A 13041-nucleotide genomic window follows, 5' to 3' on the forward strand; every position below is an offset into this window, starting at 1 on the left:
CAGATCCTAGCATCAGACAAAATACTTCAACAAGGCTAAGTGCAAGATGTGTGTTACACTTAATTCAAGGCAGTCTCAGGTACAAGTGCTGACTGGGGGAAGAGCTCCTTGAGAGCAGATCTGCAGAGAGGGACTTGAGGGGTTCTGATGGGCAAAAAGCTGGACATGAGCTGGCAATTTGTGCTTGCATCCTGAAAGGCCTACTGCACGCTGGGCTGCATCAAAAAAGTGGTGGCCAGCGGGGTCAGGGAGGTGATTGTCCCCCTCTGTTCTTCCCTTGTGAAGTCCTGTCTGGATTACTCTGTCCAGGTCTGGGGTCCCAGTACAGGTAGGATGCAGAGCTGTTGGAGTGGGTCCACAAAGATCATTAAAAGGCTAGAGCACCTGCCCTATGAAGAAAGGTTGAGAGATTTGGCCTTGTTCAGCCTGGAAGAGAGAAAGCTTTGAGGAGACCTCACTGCAGTCTTTCAGTACTTGAAGGGAGCTTACAAGCATGAGGGGAACTGACTTTACGCAGTCTGACAGTGATGGGACAAAGGAGGATGGCTTTAAACTAAAAGAGGAGATATTTAGATTTGATGTTAGAATGAAATTTTTTACTCAGAGAATGGTGAATCGCTGGAACAGGCTGCCCAGAGAGGCTATGGATATCCCTATCCCTGGAGGTACTCAAGAAAGGGTTGGGTGGAGCCCTGGGCAGCCTGATATAGCAGGTGGCAACCCTGCCCACACCTGGCAGGTTGGAAGTAGATGATCCTTAAGGTCCCTTCCAACCCAAGTGATTCTGTGATTCAATTATGCAGTTTTGTATTTTTGTCTGTACGTTTTGTCTGTATGTGTGCCTTGAAATGACATAGCTGCTGTACACTTTCCATCCTGTCTTCCGTTCTAATGGAAATATCAAGATACATTATAAATGCAACATATGACAGATTGAATTAGCAAATACTGATTTTGTTTCACATAAAAGGTGTTTTTATTTATTGTAATACAATTATTCAAAGCCTGTCTTCTGTGTGTTGTTTTTTTTTCACTTTCCCTCTGCTCTCCTCAGGGTAATTGTGTATAATGCAAATATGGTTTTATGAACCCTATCCAAAACACATGCAGTTGTAAGTTTGTTTATTCCAAGTTCTGATATAACACCTGGCTTAGGCAAACCATCAGACCTTCTCTGTTGTTAGAAGATCATTAAGTAGGTCTTCTGTGTTTTGCTAGGTGTTTCCAGTCCCAGCCTAGTTGCTATACTATGAATTACTTCAAGTCTCAACAACCTTCTAGTTTCTAGGATTTCTTCCAGTGTTATGGCTGTTAGTCATGCCATGCTCAACTTTTGCTTCCTTGCTGGATGATACTTTGTACAGTTTTTTCCTCTTTGTACCCTAGAAGGTTCACAGCCATTTCTAAGATTTTTTCTAAGGGATATTTCACTGATTTAAGGTCCTGCCCCAGTAGAGAGGCTGAGGACTTGTGTAGGTGATATACTTTATATAGGATCGTGAACTTGTATATATACATGTAGTGTAACCTTTTACATTTTCTCCTTACGGTAAGCCTTTTGACTGGTCATTTCTGGGATAATTAGGTAAAAACTACAGATATGTGGCTCTAACACGTAGATAAGTTGAAGAGCTGATGCAGGAATCTGAAGAGCATCGACTTAGTATAAATAATCTTGTTCCCATTGTTTTAGTACACAAAGTTATTTTTAATCTCACGATCTGCATATAAATAACTTCCTTGATTTATTCTCATATTTTCCTTATATTCTCCCATATAACTGTCTTCTTGTGCGTGTGAACACAGAGAAGACTTCATAGTGAATCACAATACGCTTAAGCGTCACACAAAGGTAAACTTTGGTACCGAGTCAGTAGGTCAGTTTAGCAATAAATGTTGATTTACATGAAACTTGATTGTCTGTAAAAGTACGAATGAAAAAATCTTTTCTCTTGAAAATTATTAGTGTTTCACAGATTAAAATAGGTGATTCATTTCTGAAAGATTGTTCTCCTTATGTCATTAGAAAGGAGTGTTTTTATTCCATGCAGAATTGCTGTAATCTCTAGTAAAGTATTTATAAGATGATACACTGCACAAACTTACAGCTTTCCAACTGCATTATACATGTTTGCACATCCATTGGAAAATTTTTGAGATCCATTGGGCAGGACAATATTAAAGTCAATCTGAAAGAACACAAAAATATATTAAAAATATACCACAAAAATACCATATAATTGCACAAGTGGCGTACATAAAAGCAGAGGGAATCATTAGAAAAAAAAAAAAATGTATTTTTTCATTAGAAAGCTCTCAGAAGGGAGAGTCCCAGTAGAGTTGCCTAACTTACATCTAAGGGAATGCAACAACAGCCTGCTACAATAGAATTATTATTATTATATTGTTACAGTGTTTCAAATCCTTGACATTTACACAGAATTGCAAGAATTTCATTTCAGATATCAGTTGCAAATTGTACTGCCAAAATAATTTGTGTTATTGCTCTAAAATAAGGTGCTTAAATTGTCAATACAAAGATTTAAAATAACATTTTATGATATTAGTGGTAGGCAACATATTCCTGTAAGTTTGAAAGATGGTTGTGTTTTACATTAGCTATTATATTTCCTGTTAAATGCTTTGCAACCTATAGAAAAAAAAAAAGTAATATTTTTACGTATCAACACAATAATTCATCTTTAAGTGGTAATTCTCAGAGGAATGAGAAAAGAAAATATGAGGTAAAGCTGTGTCTTTCCTCTAGCTGGGCATGACTAAGTATCCATTCATCATTCAGTGTTGTGACAGTACTTTGTACTTGCTAAACAGTGTCTTGCATGAAAATTTTGTTCATTTGTGTGTTCAATTGCTAGGATGCTCTCTGAGGGTTTTGAGTTCAGCTCCTTAACACATAAGGCTCTTCTAGAAGGGCAGTACTCTAATTCCTCTCTCTTTAACCTGTTCCCCCTTTTTTGGGCTTTGGAGAGCATGCTGGAATTGGAACTGAGCAGCAAGCACAGCTGCACATTTCTTTTACACTTCTTTTTTAATTCTCTTAACTTCTTTTGTTTCTTTGTTGCTATAATGTCCTTTCAGTCCACCAGAGTCAAAAGAAGGAACTCACACCTGGGTCCTGTTAAGAACAGTTCCAATTTCAAAACCTGGCAGGTAGGCCAGCCATTTCAGAGAAGAGGTACCTGGACTTTATTGTGTATTTTAGTAAATATTTTAGAATTTTATACAGCTTTTTATGTTAAATATCAGCAGTCGGTACCTTTTCACTGTTTGCTTGCACAAATATTTTATTCAGATGCAAACAGGAGGGGAAGGGAGTGAGGAAATGAAAAGTAAAACAGATTTAGCACTACTCAACTTTCTTTCAGCATCAGTTCTTTAGCAATTATATCACCTCTTATCAAAAGCTTAAGTGACACAAAGTTGCATAACAACTCAACTAAGATGTTCACTGTATAATTTTAAATGTGTTTCAGAAATTTTAATAATTAAATCATGGGAGCTTAAGCATTCTTGGATACCACAAGAATATGGGATCCACAAGCAGCACGGTCAACATTTGCTCTTATATCTTTAGTGTTGTGTTTTTTTCCACCCCATTTCATGAGACTGTGTGGTCAGAAATCAATAAAGTTGATATCTGAGCTTGCTTCAGCAGAGTGCTTGTGTTTATAGTCTATGTGTTGTATGTATTTGGAGAGAGTAGGGCAAGAAGGAAGGGTTATTCATTCAAACTGCCTGTGTCTCTCAGATTGACTGGATCTGGAGATAATTGATTTAGCTTTATGTTTTGCTTTGGTTGAGGGAAGGAAACCTTTTTGCTTTCTTTCAATATTTCTAGTGACAGAATACATGTTGTGACACTGAAGAATGGTTATGTTCTTGGACTGGCATACTAAGCTCCTTTTGGATATGAAATGTGTGTAAGACTTTTAGCCAAAATCTTTCTTCCAGTGTAAGCTTGACAGTATGCTGCTCACTTGCACTGGAAGGTAGGAAGAAGGAGACTTTCTTGTCACCGGTATATTCATGCAAGTCACAAGCACTGCATTTTTTTTTAATTTTTTTTTTTTGTCCTGGTATACAAATCGTTCTTCAGAGTCCTGATGTCTCTTCAAAAGTGAAGTATTCAGTATAATGCAAAACCAAATGCTAAGTGGAAAAGAGATGTTACATTTTTCAAAAGGAATATATTTTTTTCAAGTAGGCCAAATCTATACCATGACTATAACATTAGTATACCTATATCAAATTCGTTTCCCATTTGATTACATTTTTGAAGGTAACAGTAAGAATGATTTTACTGCTGTTACAGTCTAATGATGTCTGTTTTAATAAAAGTGGGGAGAAAAGAATTGGAACAATTGCATCTTGTCAATACTTAGATGTGATTGCTGCTTACAGCTTCTTAGAACTTTTCAAAAATTTACATTCCGCTTTTCTCCCCACGTTCTGCAGTAAGTGAGCTATTCTTAAAATCTCATACTTCCTCGTGTTCCGAGGAACGTGGCTCGTGTTTCCATGTTGGACTGTGACTGCAATATCCAAAAACAGTGAAAGAGAAATTACACTGGATTGTTATGACATTGGAGACTACAGTAGGTAAAGCTCATACGCAGGTCTGTTCAGATTGTAATATTCCAAGCATATATATACCATGTGCGAGAGTCTGAGTTCTTCTAGGCTCAATATCTGTGATTTAAATTGGGAATGATGCTTTTCTTATTATTTTCACTAAAAATACTTCAAATTAGAGATCTCTTTCTATTTTGGCATTAAAAATGAACAGTAATTACGATGAAATTCAATATTCAGAGTTCAATTTCCTTTAGTAATTGAACTGCATGACTAGCAACTGAAAATAGCTGTTAACAATTCTTAGATACACTTATGAACTTCTATCTGAAAAAAATCATGTCATTAGAGACTCACCTGATGGAATAAAGTACATTTCCATTTTTGAAAATTCTTAACAACTTATTATCTGTTGTAACTTCATGAAAGTTGGCACCTTTTTCATTAGCAAAGAACAAATCTGGTTTCCAAATGGAATCCAGCATGGATGGATCTAAGTCTAAAGAGTCATCTGGATATTCACTATATGCAAGACGTGGATCGTTCCAATTCTGACGGAGAAAGATGTTCACTCGGTAATCCTGAATGAAAGAGAAAACAAGCAAATTTTATCAAGCATAGGGATTTAGCTTTTATTTCATTTCTTAGCCATGTAATCCCCTGTCCATCTGTGGATGACAAAAGAATTACTTAGCTGATTGTCAGAATGATACCTATTTGTATTAGTGGGGGCACAATGGATAAGCATAATTTCAAGATAATTGAAAAAATCCAAAGATAAGGAAATCCGATCTCTATGTAGTCTATATTGCTCCACATAACTCTAACCCTTCCACAGCGTTTTCTTGAAATGGAAATGGCAGAAGCATGCAGAAAGTTTAATGGCATAATCTTTTCCTGCTCAACTTCCCTCTCTCAGACAGTGAGTCTATTCCACTGTAAGAGAACCTCAGTTCACATCTCCTCTCTCTAATCCTTACATATTTTAGACATATCACTTAAGTGCCTTAAGTGAGGCACTTCTGTGCCTCAGCTCCCTACTGAAAAATTCTGTGAGAGTAGTACATTTCTTTGTATGAGGAGGATGTATTTGTTTCTCTTCTGTTCAAGTGTGGTAGAGAGTTTACAAAGGCTATTCCAAAAGCAATACTTCCTATTTCTTTAAGTTGGCCCATAACATCAGAGGCAAATGTTGTTAGAGTGGCAGTAGGGACTGAACCTTCCCACCAGTATTCCATGGCATGTTGTTGCTGTGTGACAGATGGCAGTAGAGCGGCTCTCTGACAGAATGGCATCTGAATGGAAGTGCGCATGAAGCAAAGGTGTGCCACTGAATTCCTCCATGTAGGAAAAATGGCACCCACTGACATTCACTGATGCTTGGTGAATGTTCACGGAGACCAAACAGTGAATGTGAGAACAGTGAGGTGCTGGGTGGTGCGTTTCAGCAGTTGTGACAGCAACAATGGAATGAATGGATTTCTTATAAAATTAGGGGCCAATTATTAGGTGTAAGACAGAATAGATGAAAACATAGCAAGAAAAGGAAAATGGAGAAAGATAAATAGAGGAGTCTACTCCATGTTCTGTAACATTGTATGTCAATTTGCCTAAACTGAGTCAAAGTAAATTGTTTTAAATTGTTTCCAGACATAAGGTGAAAAAAATCCAATTTAAGTTGTGCTGAAGCAATTTTTCTTTCCTTCTTCCCTGAAAAGTCTGTCTTAAATTGCCTCTCATTACTCATTGCCAAAAAAAAAGAAACAAAAACAAAAAGAAAAACCAAGAAAAGCCCTTAATCTATTAAAAAGATATACTCTTGAATACTACTGCATGAAAAACAAGCAATCATTGACTCAACTTGTAATTATACCTTGTGAACACAGTACTAACTTGCTTTAAACAAGTAGGGTTGTTTGATGCCAACACGGAGAGCAGAATTAAACTGCCCGAATTGATTTGCTTTCCTGCAAGAGGATTACTACATCTGTGTGCTACTTCTACAGAGGGGTGACTCCTAACTCAAATTACTCTGTTCTGAGAAGGTTCCTTTGTGGGGGGGGAGAGAAACCATCATTTAAGCTGTGTGATTTCCTCATGACCTCAAAGCTGCCATTATCAAACAGCTGCTGTGCCCTGGTTGTGCAGAACGAAGCTGATTTGTGGGTCTGCACTTGCTTCACTGTCTTTCAAAACTCACATTCACAGAATGAACTTTCTTATATGGTAGGATATCGGTCATTTGCTTCATAGGCACAATAAAATTTGCGCATAGACATCAAGTAGCTGCTCTTTGCTATCTATGCTGAGATCAAGACTGTTATTGGCTCTAGTATTAGTGTTTGATTAGCAATTTCCAACACACAGTGAAATCTAAAATATTTACAGGATATGCTGATTTCTTATTCTTTATACTGATACGAGTTACATTTCTCTAGTACATGGAATGTGGAATACTTCTAGATTCCAGAGACAGATATATAAAAACAAATTTCCAAAATACGCACTTCATCTGAGTACTTCAGATTACCTGCTCTTGTAATTTTTGAATGCTGTCATTTGGACAAAATCAACACATTTTCATGCTGTGTAAAATCTAGATTTGCCTTTGGCATAATGAAGTCAATTGATACTTGCTTTATTTGTTCTAGGTTACTATGGAATTTAACATGAAAATCTGTACTTTCCAAGAAAGTCGCTAAGAGTAAATGCAATGCCCCTATGTGAAATGCCATTCTTTTGAAGAATATTTAAATTTTGACTGATTATGAATTTCAATTCTTGTCCATGAAAGTTCTGCCTTGAAAAATAAATGAGCTTCTTGTGAAGTTATAAAAATCACATATAAAACTGATGTATTTGCTAAAGAATAAAATATAAAATGCAAAGACTCGTTGGAACATGTTTTTACTAAATTAATTAACTACATGTATTGTGAGTGCTTGAAAATCAGGCCCCATCTTTCTAAGTTATACACATGCATAGGGCAGTAGGTTACAATGATTACATTTCTGCCTTCCTAGGTTTCTACATCTGTTGTAACTGTTCAGTTTTACATAACGCTGGAAGAGCTTCTTGCACATGATGGAGTGGATTAGAATTTACTTTATTACAATAGATGCTGAATTTGATCCTTAGTACCTAAGAATTTGTCACAGATCCAAATAGAGCTGTTCCCGTTAAAGTTGAAGCGAGGAACAAACTTTAGCAGTGTGAGCTGCAGTGAGAGGCACAACAAGAAGGAACTGGCAAAGGTGTGGTGAAGCAGGGAATGAGTTAAATGATTAAAAAGTACGTTACAATAGATTGGAATCAATATCAGGGAAAATAAGACCCAGGTGAATATTTGAAAATGTATACAATGTTTTGATTGTTTTCAGTGTTTTGAAGCACCTCATAGTTAAGCTTAATTTTGTAACCATAGTGTGGTAATTATTTTACTGAACTTGTGGATCACTGTATGGGGAATGAGACTATCTTATCAAACAGTAATGTGTGTTTGCAACAGGTTATTACCAGCTTTTAGCATAATTTCCATTTGTTATTCTAATTTTGATGTAATATTATGGTGAAAAAAGAAATACTGGACTAAATCCACCACTGGCATATAAAATAGAAAACAAAGAAAAGAATGTTTTTTTGGAACCAGAGGAGTGCTGAACACTCCACTACAATACTGACCTTGTTACCATGAGGGGAGAGTAAAAATCTGTTTCCTTTTTTTTTTATTTTTCACTCTCTCATATGAGCTTTCCTCAAAATATGCTCTGGCCATAAGCTCTGTGGCTGAGCTTTAGGTAGCCAAATTACTTTGGGTAAATTGATCAAGTTTCCTTAATTCTCCTTTGCATATCTGAAAATTTCAGACTGGCCCAAAAGCTAATTTAGCTAATGATTTCATTATGTCTTTGATGACATTTCTCGGGTACAGAAATACAAGTATTTAAATTTAAGTAAACCCCTCATATTGGTAGGTCATTTTTCTTGCAGGTAACCAATATCATTGCAAAATCAAAAGAGAAGACCCTTTGCACTGACATCTAAGAAATGTAAATATCAGTTGTATTAAACCTGAAGAATTCCCTTGTCTTTTTTCCTTCTTAGTAGTTGAAATTCCATGATTGCTGAGATTATTTCTGGTGGGGCCTCATCTGTAGCCATGCATGTTGAAAGAATAGAATAAGTAGAACATTCACAAAAGAATGCTATAGGATCAGAATGGGTAGCCAGTACTGTGAGAGGAGAAAAGAAAATTTGATTTCTCTAAAGTGGTAATGCAAAGCTGAGCAGAAGACTCACTTGCTCTCCATAAATATGTTGAAAAGGAGATACTAAAGGGGGAAATCAGTTTAAATCTAGGGACAAAAATATTTACAACAATAAATTTAGAATAGACTGAAATGGCTCATAATTCAACTTATTCTGCTAATAAACATCAGTGATCTTTTCACTGGTATGATTTATTATTGAAAAAAATGGGACTCCTCCCTACTTTTAATAGGTCTTTCCAGTATTACAGGTCTGAACTACAGCAAGGCTAGTAGCAATCTATGGATGTAGGACAGTTCAACTAATGAGCGATAAGAAACTGCAGTAGACTCCATGCTCCAGCACTAACTGCAACCCATTAATCTCTCAGAGATTTACAATAGCAGCTAAAGAGAAATTAACCATGATCACTGAGTACTTAACTTTAATTGACACATCAAATCTGTGTCAGAGTAACAAGATCTGACTAATGTCAAACATCCCTAAGAACATGCTTTTCTGTACTGAATAGCTACGGGGCATTCATTACAAGAAGCAGTGTAGATACACTGTTGAATATGATAGTTTGTCTGACTCACTGAATCTTTTTGACTATCAGTCCCGTAATAATTCCATGATGGAAATGTTATTTCCAGAAAGGATTTGGGGAATGAATAAAACTAAGGATGATTTTCCTGCTCCTGGCATACAGAAACCTGAGTCTGGGAGAAACTGGCATATTTTTCCTTCTCTCTTAATAAGAACTCTGTGAATTTTCCAGCACTGCAGGATTCTCCCCTCATTAAGAAGTGTCTTCATATTCCTTAGGAGAAAGCCACTTTCTTGCAGTTTTCCTTGCCAAGACTTGACTCTTATGACTTCGCCTTTATGATTTGTTGTATGAGGTCAAGTATGCAGCTCCTTATGCAGAGATGGAGAGCTTTCCTGTCTGGTCCTGCCTTGAGTTATGTGGCTAAGCACTTTGTTGGCAATTCACCTCTTTAGATCTGAGCCCTCACAGGCTGAGGATGAGCAGTAACGCCAGTCTGTTCTTGGATAAAAGCTGTAATCCTACAGTAATTTGAAAATGGTGGGTGCTCTTACCCTCTCCATTAAGTAGGACAGGCCAGATGGTTTTGAGGATTTGGGTGAAGGCTTCTCAGGAAGCTTTAGTTATTCAGAGCTATTCAGAAAAGATTATTGATGGATTTTGGATCACGATCTCTCTCTTTCTCCATCCATAGGTGTATAAAACCAGATTTTAAGCTATTTAATGTTTTAATTTTTCTGAGTTCTTTTCTTTTTTTCTTTTTTTTCTTTACTATCAAAACTACTAAGTGTCCAGGTGGGTATCCCATTAATAATTTTGTAAATATTTTGTTTATATTTTGTCTAATTCTTTGCAGAATTTGACTCCACCTGGTCCACAATATTCATACTGAAATCAATAGAACTAGAACTCACTTGTTGAAGAATTAGCTGAAACTAGGACTTTGAAATTGCTGCTTATAGTATCAGAGCTTTTAGATTCCCTTTCAGAATTGAAATTCACTGTTCAGTGCAGTACTCATGCACAAGATATTCTTTCTAAGTTTGTCACCTGCTTTCACATCCTTGGATTCTGAACTAATAAGAATACTATTAATGTTCTTCCTGGAACAAATAAATGTAGCTTGCTTGCTTACTTGTTGGATTGAAAATCTCTTTCATCATCACTACTAATGGTTTGGAGTGCGTGAATAGTCCTGTCACTACTCTTGTTCAGTCTTCTCCTTACTAAAAGCATGGGTAATTTAGAGGATGCTCATTAGTACACAGCTTTCAGTCTTTGTAATTCAACCCATAGATAAAAAATAAAAGTATATACAGTAGTTTCTCTGAGGAATCTTTGATTTTAGATTTAGATTCTGATTTTCTTGTCTTTATTGTAAAACATTCAGTATTCGTTGAATTCAACAGTTCTGCAAAATCTACCTGTTTTCCATAGGTTTTGGGGCAAATGCATAGGTTTAGTTAATTTTATTTTTATTAGTAGTAATATTACTTTTGTTACTGTTATTATTTCTGATTTATTATCAGTAGTAATGTCCAGATTTAAGTCTCTTTGTTCACAAATAATTGTAATATCAAAAGTCAAAACACCTGGATTGTTTACTCTTCCTACAAATTAAATGCAGCATTGACATACTATATGTTAGCCTTTATCACAGTTCTTATATATTAATTGCAGGCTGAATATAATTCTTAAATTCTTAATGGAAGTTGTGTATTCCCAACTCTTAACATATTACACTAAAATCACATTTGTGTCTTGTTCAATATAACTGAGTTGTTAAGCGTCATCTGAGGGGCTTTTAAAATGTTTGCACTTTAAAAGAGCTGTACTAGGGATTAGATGAAAATGGATATGACAATTACATGAACAAACATCATACTCTAAAACTGCCATGTTTTCAGTTAACAAAATCATTTTCTTCCTTCTCCAGAGAAATTGTGTGTCCCTGAAGATGCTTTTGTTATAACACCAGAAGGTATATTTGCTAAATGAAATGCTGCATTTTTATGAGATGATTCACTTGTCCAGATGACCTTTTGGTGCTACATGTTCCATGTTGTTATCAGTGTATTTTATACATTGGCACTTAGAATATCAGTGGTTTCAGTGAGTGACTGAATAACAATAGAAATCTTCACTGAAAATGCGTATTTGAAATCAACTTCTGTTTAATCTCCTTAAGGAAATACAAAGGATCAAAGAGGAATTCCACACTAACTTTCCTCTCACTTTTCCATCTGTTGGGAGCTAAACATGATATTGTCTAGGGTAGGGTAAATAGGGTAAAATAAAAAAAAACAACACTGAAATAGGTTATATCCCGAAGCAATGTCTGCTAACTCCAGAATTTTAACTAGGGTTAAAATGAGCTGTGTGAAGGGATCTAGCTCTAATTTAAAAAAAAAAAAACAACTTTTATTAGATACGTGCCATCTTCAAACTTGTTAGTAAGCATGAAGTGTGCCAAGAAGTCTGTACAGAAATTCAAGTTGTAGGTTCTACATTGACATTATAGCAACACTTAAAAGATAATTTAAGGTTGAACTGTATTACAGCTATGGAGAATGGATACAATTTGTTTGTGCACACAGAGACATGGCATTTGGAAAGCCCTGAGATATTTTCCTTTCATCTGCTGGTTCAGAAAGAGGCACATCTGCAGTAATTCTATATGTCTATCAGCCTAGATATCCTAGGGTCTTTGGGAAATTAATTTGGCTGTTTCAAAAATACCCACTATATACACTTCAGGGAAATAAGCAAAATCTGAAAAGGCACAAACTCCATTCAGAATCCAGTTTGCATTTTCATGGAAGGGCAGGCAGTGGACTTTTCAAGTCCTGCCTCAGGGATATGTGCATTTGCCTGCCTTTTGTCGTAAGCTGATGGCTCATGACTTGGCAAATTGAAACAAACCATCTACCATATGAATGTACCACTACATCAACAATCTGATGTCTGACTCAATAGAGGCATTAGGGAAGGTAGTAACTTTGCTAACTGTTTATTTAAAGGAGAAATACTGAGCTATAAACCCACCAGGGCTGTTAGTTAAATTCCTCAATGTTGTCTGGTTGAGTAAGAATAAGGTCTCACCAGGTGTGATCATAGATATGGTCCAAGCGCTCTCAGTTACTATGACACTGAAGCAGTTGCAGGAGTTTTGGGGTATATTAGGATACTGGCGATCCTTTATGCTCCACATAGTGCAACAGTTAAAACCTCTGTATCAGCTAAAAAATAAAAGGCCAAGTATGTGACTGGGGTAGAACAGAACAAGAAGCCTTTCAACGGGTAAAAATAAGCATTAAACAGGCCCAAGCACTGGACGTATTTGATATAACCCTTCCAAAATAGATGTTCATGTAACTCAAGAAGGATTTGGCTGGGGGTTACCAAAACAGCAGGATCTTACCTGCTCAATCATTGGTTCATGCTATGAAGGGGTAGAGTGCAATGGAATTGCCAGGTCACAATCTGAACCAATGGTTGAGCACGAGGTGAGAAGGAGTGGCTAACCCAGAGAGCTCAGGTGCAAGCAATACAGCAGAGTGACCCCTATTTTAAAGGTTAGCCTCTCTTTGGATACAGATTGCATTCCTCTCAAGCTATTGCTGGTCATTGGAGGGGGTGAGCCAATTTTC

General features: G+C 36.5%; 1 protein-coding gene across 1 annotated transcript in view; it reads right to left on the reverse strand.

Moving 5' to 3' along the window:
• Positions 1 to 12824, reverse strand: part of GLRA3 (glycine receptor alpha 3) — a 42337-nt gene extending 29513 nt beyond the window's left edge. Inside the window, exons 1-3 of the mRNA XM_031553264.1 lie at positions 12813 to 12824; positions 4951 to 5174; positions 2107 to 2189 (exon numbers count right to left, since the gene is read on the reverse strand). Of these exons, the coding sequence (XP_031409124.1) occupies positions 2107 to 2189; positions 4951 to 5174; positions 12813 to 12824 (319 nt within the window). The remainder of the gene's footprint in view (positions 1 to 2106; positions 2190 to 4950; positions 5175 to 12812) is intronic.
• Positions 12825 to 13041: the final 217 nt, after the last annotated feature.

This window comes from Meleagris gallopavo, chromosome 4 (genome assembly GCF_000146605.3).
Source record: "Meleagris gallopavo isolate NT-WF06-2002-E0010 breed Aviagen turkey brand Nicholas breeding stock chromosome 4, Turkey_5.1, whole genome shotgun sequence".
Classification (NCBI taxonomy): domain Eukaryota; kingdom Metazoa; phylum Chordata; class Aves; order Galliformes; family Phasianidae; genus Meleagris; species Meleagris gallopavo.